This window comes from Balearica regulorum, chromosome 23 (genome assembly GCF_011004875.1).
Source record: "Balearica regulorum gibbericeps isolate bBalReg1 chromosome 23, bBalReg1.pri, whole genome shotgun sequence".
NCBI lineage: Eukaryota > Metazoa > Chordata > Aves > Gruiformes > Gruidae > Balearica > Balearica regulorum.
The window spans coordinates 2,591,508-2,609,551 of record NC_046206.1 but is presented as its reverse complement, the minus strand read 5'-3'; the positions used below and the strand labels follow the sequence as shown (position 1 = coordinate 2,609,551).

The 18,044-nt window shown below is 51.0% G+C and overlaps 1 protein-coding gene across 1 annotated transcript in view; it reads left to right on the top strand.

Annotated features, from left to right (window-relative positions):
• CEP164 (centrosomal protein 164) overlaps nucleotides 1–17,205 on the top strand; it is a 37,404-nt gene extending 20,199 nt beyond the window's left edge. The window contains exons 11-31 of the mRNA XM_075774359.1: nucleotides 537–622; nucleotides 2,184–2,333; nucleotides 4,320–4,532; nucleotides 5,779–5,910; nucleotides 6,189–6,405; nucleotides 7,003–7,080; nucleotides 7,338–7,469; nucleotides 7,759–7,881; nucleotides 8,116–8,259; nucleotides 8,481–8,564; nucleotides 9,374–9,442; nucleotides 9,790–9,968; nucleotides 10,535–10,661; nucleotides 11,090–11,157; nucleotides 11,342–11,549; nucleotides 12,601–12,708; nucleotides 13,198–13,312; nucleotides 14,539–14,886; nucleotides 15,351–15,417; nucleotides 15,847–15,969; nucleotides 16,873–17,205. Of these exons, the coding sequence (XP_075630474.1) occupies nucleotides 537–622; nucleotides 2,184–2,333; nucleotides 4,320–4,532; nucleotides 5,779–5,910; nucleotides 6,189–6,405; nucleotides 7,003–7,080; nucleotides 7,338–7,469; nucleotides 7,759–7,881; nucleotides 8,116–8,259; nucleotides 8,481–8,564; nucleotides 9,374–9,442; nucleotides 9,790–9,968; nucleotides 10,535–10,661; nucleotides 11,090–11,157; nucleotides 11,342–11,549; nucleotides 12,601–12,708; nucleotides 13,198–13,312; nucleotides 14,539–14,886; nucleotides 15,351–15,417; nucleotides 15,847–15,969; nucleotides 16,873–16,972 (2,871 nt within the window). The 3' untranslated portion in view covers nucleotides 16,973–17,205. The remainder of the gene's footprint in view (nucleotides 1–536; nucleotides 623–2,183; nucleotides 2,334–4,319; nucleotides 4,533–5,778; nucleotides 5,911–6,188; nucleotides 6,406–7,002; nucleotides 7,081–7,337; nucleotides 7,470–7,758; nucleotides 7,882–8,115; nucleotides 8,260–8,480; nucleotides 8,565–9,373; nucleotides 9,443–9,789; nucleotides 9,969–10,534; nucleotides 10,662–11,089; nucleotides 11,158–11,341; nucleotides 11,550–12,600; nucleotides 12,709–13,197; nucleotides 13,313–14,538; nucleotides 14,887–15,350; nucleotides 15,418–15,846; nucleotides 15,970–16,872) is intronic.
• The last annotated feature ends 839 nt before the right edge of the window (nucleotides 17,206–18,044 follow it).

Below are 18,044 nucleotides of genomic sequence, written 5' to 3'. Positions count from 1 at the left end.
ATGCGAGGCAGGAGCGAGTCCTGTTGTGATTCTGGTCACAGCCAAAATATCAATTTGCTCTATGGCCACAGCATGCTATTTCACTTTCGTGTGTGTGACATTCCTATTTGTTATAGGAGATTGTTGTCCTATGCTTTTCAGGGAGTTTAGTGTTCCTTCGATATCCAAGATGACCTTCAGGGAAAAAACCTCAATTGGTGTCCAGAGTGCTGGCAGGGAGTTGATTTTCTGTATTGCAAAAGCAACCCCCAGACCATAACTGAGCACGACCTGGAGAGTTGAGGTCCTGAGCCTCTCGGTTGTGCTGCTGGAAACTGTTCCCGTCAGGTATCCCTGCGATGTTCTGAGACCCTTGGTTACCTGTGGGAGAGGAGGCTGGCACATTCAGCCAGGCATTCTGGAGCAGCCTGTGGATGCTCTTTGGTCCTTGGGCTCAGCTGGTGCTGCCCTTCAGCAGAACAAACCCCTGTGAGGTCCTGAGAGGCTTTGATGGTGAAGGAGCCAGCAAACTCCACACTGTTTGCTTTTACCTGCAGGCCCAGGAGCTGGGAGAAGAGGAAAAAGACCAAAGCAAAGCCAGTGTAGAGGAAGAGCAAAGCAAAAGAACAAAAGCTGCTGAGAGGTATGGTACAAACAGAGCAACAAAGGAGGCGTGGACAGCTCAAACTCTGACTCTCCTGTCTTGGCTGCCCCTGCTCTGGTCACTCCAACATGTACAGGTGTCCCCTGTAGAACATGCTGGGATGCTGCAGCTTCTCGCAAGGTCTTTCCCACTAAAACTCTTGCTTCTCTCCCACCGCCTCCTTAGTCCTGTCGCAGCAGCTTTCAGCTTCGTTCCGTCTTCTGGCTCAGTAGGCAGCAAACCTGTCTCTCATTGCCTTGTGACCGCCCCAGATGCGGAGCTGACTTGTTTCCCTCACAGCTATCTGACTTCAAGGCTGCAAAAGTCACGGTCTGAACCTTTTAACGTGGCTTTGTGCCCTATGGCCTTTAACCACAGGAGACCTAGCCGCTTGCTGTTGTGTGACTGAGGCAGCCCCCAGTCTCGGCCAGCACTGGTCCTCACTGGGCAGAGCCTGTAGCTGAAGGCTCCCAGGGCTCAGCCTGCTGCCTGTTACTGGTGGCAGGAGGGTCCAGCTGCAATGTGAGCAGTTCTCTTCCACTTCCTTCCATGGAGGTGGCCTAGAGCAAGTCACTGGTTGACTGGGTGTAAGCATTAAGCTATTTTATATCCTGGTATGTGGACAACTCACTCGAGTGCACCAGCTGTTACCCCAAGAGCGATGCCGGCTTCCAGACCCTTAGTTACTGCAAGGACTGGACTGTCTAGGGAAGCTGTTTTCAGCCTGTTTGTGGAGACCTGTTCAAATGGTTGAACTGTGGTGCTGAGCAGTGAGCTCCATGCTCTCTCGAGCCCCTCCCCCTCAGCCTTTGAGCTGCAGCATGTGGCATTTATAGATGAATAGTGTCAAAGCTCTTAGCCTCCACGCAGAGTTACATGTACTCTGGGGCACTGGGAACCAAGAAGCTGTTGCCTGTGCCAGGAAAACTTGTGAATAGAAGAAGCTGTAGTCCGTCTTAATGACTGGCTGCATGCACTTGGGATTCGCAGCCTTGTTCTTAGAGGAGCTGTTCATGTGAAGGTCCCCGAAAACGTCCTCTGCCTGCAGGAGTTCTCTCCTTATCACTTGGTACCTGCTTCCCAGCTGTGCGTCCTCTTTTTCTGCCTGTAAAGCTACCTTGTGCTTGCCTTGTTTCTCTCCTCTGTACTTCCAAGATGAAGTAGGACTGTGACTGTAAGCATGCCTGCCAATAGTGCCATCTGTAATTTGGACATCAGTGTGAGTATTGCTAATAGGGTTGACTTGTCTTGGGGAAGTTCTCTAAGGACTTGGAAAGAGAGGGGATAATCCAGGGGAGGGATTCAGTATTTTAAGGCTGACACCCATTAAATCCTCAGCTGCCTCTTAGCCTGGCAGGGCTTGAGGGGGTGGGAATGGTTTGGCGTTTTGTGCCTCTGGCAGCCCCATGTCGGACGAAGGGGTCCCGTTGGCAGGCATGGCTTGGTGCCCATCGGAGTCAGCCGCGCATCCCGTCTTCCCTCTGTCTTGTCTTCCTGCAGTAGCGGCTAGAATCTGATTTGTGCTAATCTGATCTTCTGTTACCTCTTTTGTGCTGCAAAGTGAGAGGGATCAAAGTGCTTGTGAAGCACCAGAAGAGAAGTGTTTTGCTCTAGAAAATCCCAATCAGGAAGAGGCCGTGGCCCAGGAGCTGGAGGAGGGGTCGCTGGATAGCCAAATCAATCTGGAGGAGCTTGCCGCCCCGCAGAAAGCGTAAGGGCTTTGTTTGAGTCCATAGTGTTGTGAGCATAACATCTTTTGTCCTTTTGTTCCCCTTTGTGGTGTTTGAAGTTAGTGTGTGAAGTCAGCACACCAGGAGATGCAGTTTGGTGGGCACAGCGGAGCTCGAACATCTCCGTATGCAAATCCAAGCAGCTGTTTCACTGGCAAGAGTGCCAAGTGAACAGTCTGTACCGGGGAGGGTGAGAACAGCAGCTCAGCTCGTGGGGTCTGTGGCACAGGGCTCTGTGGGATGGAGAAAGAGCTGCTTGCTTTGCACTTTGAAAAGCCACCTTCTTCCCAGTGTTCCTAACAAGGCTGTAAGTGTTCACCCTACTTCAATAAATAAATGCTTTCACGCAGACTCCAGAGCTCACTTGCTGAGTGGTGCTGAGATTGGGGGGGGGGGGGGGGGGGGGGCAACAAAAACCTGACAAATTGCCCCATTTTTACAGTCTCTGGGAACATTGGTTGCCTTGAGATAATAGGGTCAGAACACAGGATGGTAGAGCGCAGGCTCCTGCAAAAGCCGTGGTCTGTTGCTGTACTAAATTGATGGTCTTTGCAGATATGTACCCGCAGTTCCACTGTGATAGAAGATCTTAGTAGCAGTGATTGTGCTGACTTTGCTTTCGATGTCAAATGACAGATCAGCAGATGTAATTGGAGGTGGGGGAAGGCAGAGCATCTCTCAGGACAGAGTGGTGCAATCTTTGATGCAGAGACCAGCGCAGCATCTCCCTCTTCCTATTAGGAATTGTGTTGAGTTGCGTAAATGCGTGTGTGGTGGCTGGAGCTCTTTTTAAGCAAGAACTGGGGCAAAAGGAAGAACATGATAAAAAGGTGAAAGTGGCTGAATTGCTTTGCAGAGCAGCTGTTAAACGATACCTTCTGTAGGCACCTCTGCAGCTGGCCCAGAGCGTGGAGCACTAGCGAAGCAGGATTTTTCCAGAACCCAACTACCTTTTGCTCTGTCTTGGTCTCTTAGCTAATGGCTGCACAAGTGACCTTTTCTCTTTGACTCAAGGCTATATTACTGGGGCTGTTATTTCCCTAATTCATGGCAAAACAGAAGTCTCTCCACCTTTACACTAGCAGTCTCAGAGCACGATGAGACCTTGCTGCTCCAGCTTTCACTAGCAAAGAATATAAATTTGGTTCTTAGACTAATCTTCATTTTCCCCTCCTTCCCCTTCAGCCTCTCTCAGACCTTATAATTTTGCCTCTCTCTGTCTGCAAAAACTTAATTAGAAACAGATTGGTTTTGAATTTTTGGAGTGCTTAGAGCTTTCTGTTGCCTGGAGCTGGCAAACTCCCAGCACACTTTGCAATTGCAGAAAAATACCTGGTCCATCAGAAGCGCGCTGCCAGTCCCTGGGCTGAAAGCGGGCGCTGTTTGCATCTGCTTTTGTGCCTGGCAGCCCTGGCCAGGGTTTTGTAGCCGCTCGATCTGTTGCGAAGTGAGACCGTGTCGCCCTTGCGAGGTGAGCTCTAGTGGGCAAAATAAGAGCTATTCAGGACCCGAGCGCTGCTAGGGCTGGGTTTAATACCTTCTCAGCCAGACTTGCTCTGGGAGTCAGAGAGGCCCCGCCACCCTTGCGCAGGGACATCCCCAAGCTGTTACCTGAGATAACGTGCTACTCAAAACCTGGAGTGTGTGCTGCGTGTTGCCTGACAGCCTTGTAAAGAGTGCTTAGCAAGCTTGTCTTCTGCCTCCGTGCCCTCCACCCGCCTACGCTGCTGTTCCTCACCTCCCGCGAGCCGAACGGCAAGGGCTCCACAGCGGCCTGCAAGTGGCTGCAGTCTCGTGGGGGTTCTGCACGTCCTTTCCCTTCGTCGACAGTGCAGCTTTTAGAGTTAGGTGGCTTTGGGATTTTTGTTTTGGAGCTGGTACGGTTTGAGGGGAGGACGTTGCTGTTCCTTTCACGTTACTTGGTGTTCTGTCACCCTTTTGCCAAAGGAGCTTTGTCTTTTTGGTAGGCAACCTGAGGAGGAAATCAAACATGAGCAGTCCTTGAACCAGCCTAGTGAAGAATCCCTGGGGGGAATAGCAAAGGAGCTGGAGCTTGAGCAAGAGAAAATGCATATATTGCAAGCAAAGGAGGAGAAAATTCAGCAATTCCAGGAGGAGATGAGGCAGCAGGAGGAGGAGGAAGCACAGAAGCTTCATCAGCAAAAAGAAAAATCCCTCAGGTACTGTCCTCTTACCTCATTTCCCTGCTATTTCTCCTATGAGCCTTTCCTAGCTGTGATTTCACTGCCGGTGGCTGCAGGCTTGTGCTCTTTTAGGCCACCACCTCGGGAATGGTGCTCCTTTGCAGAGTTGCGGGCAAAGGAGGCAAGAACCAAGCATTTGGGGAGGAGGACTGCGGGACTCTGGCACAGACACTCCTCTGCATGAGGATCTGCCCATATTGAAATGAATAGCGGTCTGCTGTCAGTGCCGTAAATGCCTAAAGCAGATGTGTAGAGAGCACAATCTGCCTCAGGAAAACGTTCTCCAGTAGAGACAAGAGAGCATCTTCCTGTGTCCTGCAAGACGAGCTCCAATTCAATACACACGCAGCTTTCAGAGCTCCAAACCTGTCTTATGGTTAACCTGGGAAAAGTTTCCCGTTCAGTGTGCGGAGCTTTACCACCTGGCAGACGCTCAAATCCTGGGCTAAATGGTAGTAACAGGACTGGAAATTGGAGCGTTAGAGGAGATGAGGTTACCCCAGAGGAACTATCTGAAACTCTAGTACTGTATGTTTTTTAGAGACAGACTTTCCCAACAAGACTTTAAGGAATAGGGCATGGATGTCTGGGTGAAACCCAGCCAGTGCGTGAGGATCTAATAGCAATCCAGAGAGCGGAACAGCGCTGGGAGCTGTGTCCTCTCCCTGGGGGGGATTTTTCTCTTAAGGCTTGTATTTTACTTCAGCTGGCCTTGATACTTACGTTCTTAGCACGCTGAGCCAGCCAGAACAGTATCTTGACAGGAAGTGTCATGGGAATGCTGTCTTGGGTGCAAAGACAGACACAGAAATCACACCTAAAGGGAAAAATGTCTATGCAGTAATAAAGCAGTAGTAAAAAGGGTGTCGTATGAAAATACAAAGCTTAGAGAGGTACTAATGCACCCAGGTACCTTGGCTGGGAGCCTGCTTTTGTTTAATAGGAGTTGATTTCATATACCTGGAAAAAAACCGCAAACAAATGCCACATATGATGATACTGTGCATTTTAAAAATGTGCTGCAGAAGTTGGATGCTCGGGGGCTGCATCTCCTGTGCCAGCAGCCAGGTTCTGAAGGTATGGAGGAGAATTAATGGTCTGGAGCCCTGGAAAGGCATCGCTCGGGCAGGCACAGCTGATCTATAGGCTTTGGGGAGGTGGTTTGAAGGTATTAAAGCCTCCTGAACCTTTTTTTTTTTTTTCCTGGCTGCTCATCTCTCAGGACTTTAAAGGAAGATTTGGCAAAGGCTTCTGAGGAGGAAGAGTTGCGTGTCAGAAAGGAAGAAACAGAGAGACTCTCAAAGCTGCGAGCCAAAATCATCTTGGAGACTGAGGCAGAGAAGGAGAAGATAAGGTGAAAAGTTTTTCTGCCCTCCTTAGGGACGTACCTCCCCTGCTTTGGGAGGGAAGCAACCATTTAAAGTGGAAGTGCTAGCATGCCTGAGCCTCCTGTAACTGGTACCCTGCCTTGGAGGCCCGAACTAGGATGCTGTGTGTCGATGGAAGTACCTTGCCTGTCCTGTCCTATCCTATAGCAATGTCTTCTGTCAGCTCTGGCTCCTAAATGGAGCCTGGGGTAAAGTACCAAATTGTGACTCGTTTCTGTCTCTGTCCTTGTTGCAAACCTACCAGGGCAGAGCAAGAGGTCACGCTGCAGAAACTAAGAGAAGAGTGGGAATCCCTGCAGGAAATGGAGAAGGAGAGCCTGGAGAGGAAGCAGCAGCTCGTGTTGGAGGAAATGAAGCTGGAAATGGAGGAAGCTCAGCAGAAAGAGATGATCGGGCTTGAACAAGAGAAGGAACGATTCCTGAGTGAGCACAAGGAGAGATTAGACAGGGAAAAGAAGAAGGTGAGATGTTTTATTGCCAGCTAGGGTCAGACCCCTGCTGTTCATGATGCCCTGGCTTGCGTTGCTATGCTGAAGTGTTGAGATAAAGTACATGCAGGTGTTATTTAAATAATGACTGACTTAAAACATAAAAGGAAGATGTTAGGCATGCTGTTAGAGGCATGATTAGAGAGGAGTCCTCCCCTAATTTTTATTAATAATAAGTAATAGTTAGTTAGATGGCCACACTGCATCTGAAGAAAGATCACTGTGTGTCTCTGCCAAGCTAAACCAAGCCATTTTATCAGATCAGAATACCTCTGGCTGCTGCTTTAGTCCTCCAGAGAGCTTTAAGTTCTTGAATGGAGGCAGTCTGTAGTCCTTCCAGCACAGCATGATTGAGATCCATTGAGGAGGGAGGGAATAGCACCCTCCCAAGTGGGAGGGAAAGCACATAGAGAGTAAAGGCACCTTGTATGTAATCTGGTTTGGAAAGGGTTTACCGTTGTGCTTCTTTTTTTTGATGCTTATGGATAGATGCTAACTGCAAATGCATCCGGTATGACATGTCCCCACACATAGAGGTTTTCCAGCAGAGTCTTGCTCTTCTTTCTGTAGGCAGTAGAAGAGCTAGAGAACCAGTTTGCAACTGAACTCCAGCAGCTGAAATCTGTAGCAGAAGAGAAGCATCGTCAGGTAAAAGACGGTGTCTTTAGAATGTAAATAGGTTTTTTTCCTACTCTGCCATCAAAGGTGGCTAGGGAGGGTGGCATTAATTTTTTCCCACTTCCTAAATGTAGTTCTGGTCTGGCACAGCATTTGGGTGTGTTCAAAGTAGGGGGTGGTGAGACTGCACACACTGGTCTCTGCCACGGTGCTTGCTCTCTGTAGGAGAGCACTAAATGGATCTTGTCAGAAGGGTGACAAGCCTCTGTGGGTGGCTTTTGTGGCAGGTCATTTCCAGCCTGCAGACCCAGATAGCGGAGGCACAGAGGAGCGAAGAAGCTCGGCTGCGTGACAGCTTGCAGAGAACAGAGCAGAAAGTGCAGCAAAAAGCCTATCAAGTAACAGAATATGAACGTGAGGCAAGTATTTTTCTGGGATTGCTGAAGGATCTTCTCTTCCCCCCTCCCTGGATGCGTGGTGAGGTCTGAGAGGCCACGTCCCCTGCCCGGGGTGACAGTCGTGCCTCAGGGGAAAGGACACCCCTGCGGCATCTCGCCTCGCCAGGGCACTTGCTTTGTACTACCCAGGCCGCAGCCTGATCCCACTTGCAAGGTACTCTGCGCTTCAGTCCTTCTGCTCGGGTGAAAGTTGATCTCTTGGGGCACCGCTGTAGTTCAGGGACATAAAGTTTCCATGTTATCCCCGCAGCTCAGCGAGCTGATGAGAGAGAAACGCCAGGAAGTGGAAAAAGACCATGATAAGAAAATGGAGAGGATGAAAGAGGAGCACCAGGAGGTCCTAGCACGGATCCAGGATCAGTATGAGGAGGAGGTACTGCTGGGGGAGAGCAGTGAACCTGGGAGGTGACAGCAGTGGCTCGCCCCATCGGGCCGTACCTGGGCTGGCACTGCTGCTTGCCAGACCTGCCCAGCTCAGCCCCTCCTAGAACTGGAAACCTCGTTACTTCTAGGAGAACTGGGCATTGTTGCCGTGATGTCAGATGAGTTTAGGCTGGGGTTGTGCCTCACTCAGCCACTCTTCTTGTTTGTATCTTGCAACAAACAGGAGAGAAAGCAAAGAGCAGAGCTGTTTGAAGGCCTGCGAAGTGAGATGGCGCGCCTCCGACAGCTTCATGAAGCGGAGGTGAAAGCTCTGCAGGCAGAGCTGGATGAGCGGCTTGCTGCGCTGCAGCACAGGCAGAGGGAGAAGGTGAGGAAAACGCTTTGCCCGGCAGCTTGCTGTGACTTGGCTGCTTGGGGATGGACTGGGTAGGATGACACCTCAGTGTGCCTGCAACCCCCTACAGCCCAGGGTGACACAAGTGGCAGGCCACTCTTTCCCAGTTTCTGTCGCTCCTCCTGGTCGCAAGGCTCTGCCTGGTGAGTGAGGAACTTGTGCTGTTCTCTCTTTAACTCAGCATCTCTGTGCAGGAAAGAAAACTCCAGGATTCAGAAAATGAGCTTGAAATGCGCACAAAGAACGTCAAAGCCAGATCGGTGCAGCTCCTGAGCCAGGTGAGCCAGCCCTCTTGGGCTCGCAGAGGTTTCCTAGCCTGTGCTGCTCCTCTGGCCGCTTCCTTGTGGGGACTTTTCAGCCAGGGCTTTAGCTGCCATCCAAGTGACAGGTGAAGCTTCCGTCACAGTTGGAGCAGGGCAAAGCACTCCCAGTGGTACGGCCTCATGGCCGACGTTTGCAGTGAAAGTCAGTGCTCTTTTGGGAGACGGTAACTGACGGAGGGATCGTCAAATCTTTTCAAGGCAGCATGTCTTGCTTGGTATCGCTTTGGATTTTAGTCAATCCCTTCCTGACCTGCCTCCTCTTCTCCCTGCTGCCAAGAAAAGGGAATGAGTGTTTCTGGATCTTGGGTAGCAGAGTGGGAGAGGGAAGCACTCCAAATGCTCCTGTGGAGCTGGCAGAAATCTCTGGGTGATGCTCTTGCCTGCCAGATCTCTCAAGTCCTGGTCTTCACTGAGGGCTGTAGATCGTAACCTTGCTTCTGTAAAGGCGCAGAAATGCTGGAGGCAACCAGAGGTTTCACAAAAGCAGCCTCCTGGAGGAATGGCTATGTGCCTTGAACACTCTTGCAGCTGAGCAGGATGGGGTGTTCCTCCCACAGGAGTGCAAATATTCCCAGCTTCTCACTTGAAGTCAGATGAAGGGAAGGGAGCTTAAGTGTGTGTGGGGGAATCAAGCAAAACTAATGACAAACCTCAGGTATTTTGAAATAGTCTTGAAACTCAGGTCTGACCTCTGCACTTCACTGCTGCTCGGCATCGGCAGTCTCCTCGCTCTGACACTCGCCTGCTTTCTCACCTGTATACAGGAGGAGGCTCTGAGAAAGAAAAGGCAGCAGCTGCTGGATGAAGACAGGCGGACTGAGCTAGAAAGAGACGTACGTATGCCTTAGCTCTGGAGAGGTGCTGTGCTGCTCCTCTTTTGGGGATGAGGGGACCACGCTAGATCTAGGGCTTCAAAAAAGCAAACTGTTGCTTTTAAATTGAGTCTGCCAATCCCTCCTTGCCTCAGCCTGGAATGCATCCCACTGGGTGTTTGATTAGCTCTGAGCTGTTTCCAAACAAGAGACACAGTCCTGTTATTCCAGGATTCACATGTGGTGTGTGCACGTGTAGCTCTGGGACCTCCTGTGTGCTGCGCAGGTAGCAAGTCTCTTGCCTGTTGTGTGCTTATTGTTTTGGTGTTGGGGAAACTACTATGGGGGATTTTCTGGTTTTCTTCTAGGAAGCTGCTTTAGCTTCTCAGCTCCGCCTCGAGGAGAATAGGAAGGAGCATGCCAGCCTTCTTGAGTCCATCCGGCAACTGCGTAGGTCTCTTGAAGAGCTCCAGGACCAGAAAGCTGAACTGGAGGCCCAGGTGGACTTGTTGCAGACCCGGAGCCAGAGGCTGCAGAAAAATATCAGGTGTGTGTATGAGAAGCTTCCTCTAATGCAAAAACATCTACCCCGTGCCCCTAACAGAAACCTCTCTAACCTAACCGGGACCTCTCCCTTAATTCTTGAGCGCTTTGGCCATATTCCTTCAGGATCCTAAGGGTGGTTCTACTGCATGCCGAGGGCATGGAGGTCCTGGGTTCTGTTTCCAGATCTATTAATGACTTGCTGTGTAAATGTGTCCCTCTGCCTCAAATTGTCAGGGTAACTTGTTTGTCTTCCCATCTTGTCTTGTGAGGTTAATGAGATGCTTTGAGGGAGCAGTGAAAAGACTATTTTGGGTCTTTTTCCGAATATAGCTGAGCTTCCGGGTAAGGGCTTGCTCCAGACAAATGCGAAGCAATGTTTCCCTGCTCAGCCAGGTTACGCTTGACATCACACCGCTGACCCCATACTGTGGTGTTATATTGCACATCTGTGGCCCTTTCCTTCCTGGAAACTGGAGGTTACTTTGGACACCACTGCAGATAGGTTACTGAGCTAGACGGACCTGCAGGCTGATCAAGTGCAGCCACTGTTGCCTTTTCTTGCGACAGTGAGCTGGAGGCAGCTGTCAGGAGCAAACAGGAGACTTTGAAAGAACTGGAGGCAGAAGAAAGTGCGGAATCTCCCAGAAAGAAAGCCGAGCTCCACGTTGAAGACCTGAGAGAACCTAGTCAAGCTGTGAGTAAAGCAGACTGTAAAAGTGCTTGCCTTGTGAGATCTGAGACTGAAACTCCCTTGAAAATCCCAGCTTTGGCTCCTTTTCTGTGAACTCGTTTGAGATGCAGTGATGTGTTCCTCTTTGCCAGAGGACATCAATGTGTTTTGTAGTCGTTGATTTCTGTTTATTATTACTGGAGATAAAGGGGTGTGGGCTACTCAAGCGCCCTTGGAGTTAAAAGCAAGGCTTGAGTCAGGGATAGAGAAGCCTTTTAGTTTTTAACAGGTCACATACAGAACATCCCTGGCACTGGTCTTGGATCTGGGCGGTAACTGTGGTGATGTCATTCTGAGTTTTTTGCTCGTAATTGCCTAATTTGCGCTTATGGCAACCTGGGGTTCTGTTTCCCATATATATGTCTTACTTTTGAAATGTTTCAACTCCTCAGGACTCATCCAGCGAGCCTGCTTGTCCACCCTCTCAAAGCCATGAGGACAGCGACTCCCCGTTGGATCAGTGAGTATCTGTATGCCAGCTGCTTCTGGAAAATAGTTTTCCTTTAGTTCTATAAGCAAATGTTTTTGCTTGGGTTTACGTGCGTTGCACTGACAATCCATTTTTGGGGAGGCTGCTGCATGAGGCTGGCAGGATGGCACAGCCAGCACAGAAAGCTAGGAGCATGCCTGTCTCTTCTGTGTAGCGTCAGGAGCTACATCTCTGCAGAAGGGATCTCCATCAGGAATGCCAAGGAGTTCCTGGAGCGCCAGACCCGCTCCATGAGGAAGAGGCACACAGCACTGAAAGCTGCAAAGCAGCAGTGGCGCCAGGATATGCAGAAAGCGCAGGAGGTGGTGCAGGATCCTGACAGCTCCCAGCTCCTGGAGGGTGTGCGCAAGAACCTGGAAGAGGTGAGCCACCGAGCGCTGCCTGTGTCCGGATTTCGGGCGTCGTGGCTGGGCAAACAAATCCACAGCCGTGGGAGCGATTCCTGGCTCCGCAGGTGTGGTGATGGGCAGCTGTGGGTGTTCAGTCCTCCTGGAAATCTGATGTTATGTGACTTTTTTTAGTGCAGCGTTCATCCCTGCTTGTCTTTCCTCATCGTAACGCAAGGGTTAGAGTCCTTGTCCGTCTCGGGCTGGCTGTAGATTACTTTAGGAAGGCCAAGAGAGCGGTTCAGGAACACAGTGCAAATGCAGTGTCAGAGAAACTGGCCAAATGAGAGCCTAGGCTTTGGGTCATGGCGATGTTTCTGTGCATCAGATGAGCGGCCAAGAGCGCCCGTATGCGCATGCATAGCCCACAGCTAACGGAGCATTGCACAGCAGAATAGTTCCAGTTCTGTTGCACTGTGTGCTTTGGATTAGGAAGGATCTACAAAGCGCTTGCTGCGGTGCAGCCAGGGCTCAGGAGCTTGCTAGATTGCAGGAACTTAATTGTTAATTGGAACTCTTGAGACCTTAAAGATGGAGAAAGCATTTGGTAGGGAAAGGGGGATTCCTGTGTCATGCAAGTCTCATAACGTTTTCCCCTCAAGCAAAGGAAGTGACAGGTATCCATCTCATCAAGGTACAAGTTTAGGGTTGTAGCTCTACAGAGACTTCACCTTTGCTTGGAAAGGGATTCTCGAGTGCTTGCCAGCTCTGCTGATGTGCCAGCCAAAGACAGGGAAGGACTTTCCTTCACTGAGAGCATTCATGTTTGCAGAACCAAAGCCGTTGGCCCTGTTGGGTGCAGGGTTTGGAAGCGAAACCTCCTATTCCTTGGGGTAAACTTGCTTTGAGGCATGTGCTCTGCCCTGTGTACACTCTCAAAGACTCTAGAGCAGTTTTACTCCAGCAGCATGATTTCCTGGGTCGAGTAGGAGTGATGTAATGAAAGTCATCCTGACCGCTAATGTAGATGGTTTCTTGTCTTTCTCGTTTAACTTTCTTCCTTGGCCTGGCTGTCGATCCACTGCAGGAAGCAAAGCAGTTGGACAAGATGAAGTCGGCTATGCGGAAAGGACAGGTGCTGCTGAAGAAGAAAGAGGAGAAGCTAAGCCAGTTGGAGTCCTCGCTGCTGGAGGAGGTAACCACCAGCACTGCTGTTGCTTGTGCCTGCCTTGCTGCACCCCCACCCTGCCCAGAGCTCCTGGCTTCCTCCCCTAGGCTGGGCTCTCTGCAGGGCGTTCGGTCCCTGGGAGGGCTGTTAGGCCTCGTGCTTTCGCATTTGCTTCGATGGTCAAGCACTTGCCCTCAGTGCAAAGAGAACCCAGCCCAAGCAAGAGTTGTGAGGCTTATTGAAAGCACAAAACACCTTGACTTCTGCCTAGAAGGGCCCATTCGTACGGCTGCTAGAACTGGCCTCTAGCACAGGCACGTGCCGCTTCCAGAGACGAAGCGATCTCTTGACTTTCAGGTTTTGCGGTCAGGGACTGAAGACGAGCCTGTCTTCGCTTGGCCTATGCCTGGTGGCAGGCTGGCCACTGTAGACTAGCTGTAGGTAGTATTCTAGTAGCTTTTGTGTTTCAGGGGCAGAACAGCAGGTTATGTGCACTGTTTTCCCTCTTTTGACCAGCTTTCAGATGAAGATACGCTGAAGAGTGCTGCATGCAAGAAGGTTGTGACTTTTGATCTCAGCAACTCTGAGGACTCAAACAGTACATCCAGTATAAATCTACATCAGCCTAAAAGTAAGTGCCTGCCAGGCCCGATATATGCTGTGCCCCATGTATAATGCTTTAGACCTAGTTCTGGCTCTCAGTCTTGCCTTTCTGATGTACCTTCTGTTGTTCTCACTTGTGTTCATTAGTGTCTGAGGCGGGTCTCATATCAGTGACTGAGACTGCTCTGGATATACAACAGTTTTTGAAAAACTTATTTCCTGCCTGTAGCGGCAGATGAGAGGGATGGAATCTGTGTGTGAACTTGCCTTTTAAATCTGTATCTCTATTTTTTTAGAGTGGAATACAAAATCTGGTTTCAGTTCTTCCCTCTCTGCTGTTGCAGAGCTGTATTGTGCTTCTGCAGGTGTCCAGGCTTCCTCTTCCTCACATCTCTGGCAGGAGAGGCTGCTGTGCTCTTCTGTCTGCCTTCCGTTGCCTGTAGCGGGAGTCGTGCAGGTGGGAAGAAGGGCTCCCATAAACAGCCGGGAAGGCAGGAGGGCCATGCTGCTTGCACAAAGGCTGGCAAGGCTGAAGCTTACAGAAAACTTGGAAAACTTCCCTATGGCAACAGACTGACAAGCTGTCCAGTCTGGGATCGTCTCGCTGACCCTGATCAGTGAAATATCTGCAGGCACGTGTGAAGCTCAAGGGTTTTCTCTCACCATGAGACGAGAGCTGCCCTATTGGTCTTACCTCTAGCCTGGCTGGTGGCCCAGAGTGTTTGCTTTTTATGAGCGTGTGAATTGCAACCAGTTTTGCAACGGCTCAGTTTGTGTGCAGTGAGACCGTTGAAGTAGAGCACGATTGCCTGTGGCAGGGTGCAGTACTGGGGGCTTCAGCACGGAACATGCAGCCCTTGAAAGGCCTTGCCATTTGCAAGGGAATCGCCGTTATGTTCATGGCTGCAGGGTACGGGAGAACTCTGAGGGATGGAGCAGGGAGGCAAAACACACGCTAATGCACATCCAGGTTTGTCCTGCAGGCCCCGTTCTTGTAGCACTGGAGGATCTTGTCCTTCCTACCATAGTTCTCCTCTGCTTTGTGCCTAAGCAGCCTCCAAGGCACAAATCCTTGTTGTCAGTCTCTCTCTCTGCTGTTGGCTGCAAAGCCAGGTTTTCCCTCTGTATCCCACCTAGCGCACACCGATCAAACTGCTCGGAGCACAACACAGAGTGGAAAGCAAGTCTCCCACCCGAGGCAGCGTCGCCCTTGCCTTCCCAACAATCGCTTTTTTCCCCTCTCTCTTCTGCCAGTTGATTTGAGAACCAATTTGCAGCCTGCCCCACAGCTGGACAAGATCCAGTACTTGACAGATTCTCTGCGGCATATCACTGGTGAACTGAACGGGGTCCTCGGCGTCTTGGACTCTCTGAACGATCGCCAGTCTCGGCTCTTCACCTCGACGCCCTGCGACGGTGTCCCTCTTTCTACATATGCCTCCTTGGCAGGACTTCAGGCAGGTGGCTCCCTGGTGTCCCCTGCCGGGGTGTCTCTGGTAGACCCGTGGGCCTGGAGCACTGGGCTGAGCTCCAGTCGCTCTTTCGCAGCTGGACAGTCAGTGGACAGCATCCTGGCGGAGAAATGGCACAAGTATTTCCCGGGTAAGTCTCCTGTTAATCCATCTGCTTGCTTGCCTACGACTTCTGGTTTCACCATCCTGCAGGCTTTAACCAGCTCACCCCTCCGGTGCTGGTAAGGCCAGATGCACTGGTGCTGCTGATGGGCAGGGTGCTAACAGGATAAGGAATGAGAACCTCATCCTGGGAAGTGCAGCATATGGCTGATCTTGTCATCCTGTTTCTGGAGCAGTTCAGCCTTTAATGTACACCCACGAAAGCAGTTGTTACTAAAGCAGGGAGCAAAAGAGGAGACAGCCCTGCTTCACTGGAAGCCTCCTGTGAATTGCAGATGGGGTTCACCATCTCCGTGTGCTTAACACCACTGTGGCCTCAGCAGGTGGCTCAGCTTGTAAGGACAGTGTGTCTGTAGCACAAGAAAGTGAATGCACCCAGATGTAAAGACTTACCAATTTTTTGGGGGCCTGTATTTAATGTCTGTTTTCCAGGTGGGTTCCCGTCGCTCAGTGGAAGCTCCAAACCTCTGGACAACAAGCTTGGATACGTACCTGCAGAGTAAGGGTCTTTTTGCCTTGAGCTGTTGTTTCACTGCGCTGCTTTTATTTCTCTGGAATGACTTACAGGTCACAAACAAGTAGATAACAAAATCATAAGCTACATATTAAGTAGACAAGTTAAATACTAGCAGTTATTCAGCGCCACATGCTTGGCACTGCCTTGTAGCTTGGGTGGATGGAGCAGAGGCTGCCACCCAAACCTTGCTGATGCTACACAGACAAAAAGGAGGGCAGCAGCCTGATAGTGGGGGGCTGCTGCAGCAGCGTCACTCTACGATGTAGCTGGGCAGAGGACCTAGAGCTGAGAGGAGGTTGCTTCTTGTTAACCGTGGCTCTTTCTGTAGCTGCCCATCACTTTCTTTGTCATGTCTGGGATTGTTTCTGCTTAGACCTCTCTTTCCCACTTGTCTCTTTGTCTTTGCAACAGTGAACAAGTACGGCTGTTCCAGCACTCCCAGTTCCAGAGCCGTGAGTCAGACAAGATGAGTATTCAAGGGATGATTGAGACCAACAAGAAATGGCTGGAAGACTTCAAGAGGGATTCAAAAGCGTATCCTTTGCCTGGCTCTGGTCTTTAATTGCACTCCAGCTTCCTGCAGCAGGTAGGAGGAGACAGCAGGAGGAGAGTGAATCAGGAGCACTAAAGCATTGAACAGCAATTTTAGCATCCAGTTCTACAAAGGAATACGATGCTCAGCATTTACAGCACGAGGGACCTGTTTGCTCTTCCTTGAGCCGTACTTGACAGAGAAAGTCTTTTCCCTGTCCACAGTTGTGCTGTGATGCTCTTTAGTGCTTCTGCTGTGGTACACCTGGTAATATGAGAATTTAAAAAAAAAAAAACAAAAGAAAACCCCTTTAACTAAAGAGTGCTGAATGGAGGAGGCAGCGGGGTCCTAGCCTTGGAGGCCTGTTCTTGGTGCCACTGACACGGCCCCAGCCTCACGGGTGACTTTGCCATGGGCAGTCCCTGCCTGGAACGATGCGATGGTGTCTCTGCGAGGTGAGGGTGCCTGGCATGTGGGGTGGCCCCGTGGCTGGGCAGGGAGGGCTGGGGCTCCCCAGCGGAGTTCTCCCTCCAGCTCGGTTGTGAGGCATGGCGTAGCATGCGGTTGGATCGAATGAGTGCCAGCTCTGGGTGCTGTTAGCGGGGATGTTTCCAGGCTTGTGTTGTAACAGCATTATGCCGGGGCCGTCAGTATCTCCTCTGCGGCGTACGCTGATATTAGCAGCAAATCCCTCGGGTCTCCGATCGCGCACGCTGTCCTGAGCGCGGTGCTCCTGTGAATTCCCTAATCCCCCTTAATTCCATTTGACTTGGATGCAGCAGGCTAAATACAACACGTGTGCGTGAGGCTGGCTCCTGCCCCTCGGTACCTGCCCCGTCTGCTGGCTGCGCTCGTGCGTGCTAATCCCGCCTGTAAGCCAGGCTTTTCCTTCACCTGGCTGCCAGACCTCTCTTCCCAGGTGCACAGAAGCCCCCTGCCAGCAGCCCCAGCCTACTTCAGCTAGGACTGGATGAAAACAGACAAATTAAAGTGTACCATTACTAAAAGGTGGGACTTGGCTCTGGAGAGACGGCGGTGGGCCGATGCCTGGCCACCTCTGCTGTGTCTTTGTGCTGTGCCCTTGAAATAAAGTCTCTTTACGAGAGAGTGGAGGAAGAGGGAAGTGAACTTCCCAGGTGGATTCTCCTAATCCTGTAATGTGTCCAAATATACTTTATAGACTGTTTAATCCAGAGGTGAAATATCAGGGCTTCAATAAATCAACAGTTCCCTCATTAGTATTCTAGCGATCACGAGCCAGGGCTGTGAATCACGGAGGACTCTGAGTAACTGGTCAAGGGGGAGGATGTGAATCCAGCAGAGACTTTGCTAGAGGAAGCATGTCAGGAAACGAGCCCACACTGATGCCCAGCAAATACTTAACTGCAGGTGGGCCAAGTCATCTGGGGAGAGGGAACAGGGAAATGGCTGTAGAGTCTGGGGACAGAATTGGGGAACGGCAGATTGTGACTCTTGGGAAATGTTCTTCTCTTTGGGGCCGAGCTCCAGACCCCTCTCCAACGGCTGGGGAAGCAGACGGGAGCCCTTGGTGCCTGGCCTTGCTGCTCCTGCAGCAGCTCTGCCGCTCTCTGAAACGGGCTCTGTGCGGCTAGAAACCAGGCTGAGGTGGTGGGATGCACAGCTCTCGGACCTCAGCTGCCAGACGGCGGCCCGTCGCTTTGCTCACTGGGTGGCTGCAGTGGTGTTCCTCTGCAGAGCCTGGATCCACAGCACGTCACGGCCCTGCTGGGGTGATGGAGCTGCAGGGGGGGCAGATGGTGCTGCTCGAACCAACGGGGAGAAGTCAGAGAGGTTTTCCTACTGCTGAGAGGGAAATGTGGTATTTGGTTGTCTTTGTCAGTATTTCCTCCAAGCTGACTTTAAATATTTCATGTTAAAAAAAAAAAAATGTTGAACCACTTGCCGTTTTGTCTGATGAAGAAGTCTGCGTTTCAAGGGATCCCATCTGTGAGAAATCATCTTCAAAGTCATTCTCCATAGAGACGGCTGATGCAGGGAGGGTGGTAAAGCCGCTGCTCCGCACCCTTTCGTGCTGTTTGTGTTCCTCAGTGTGGCT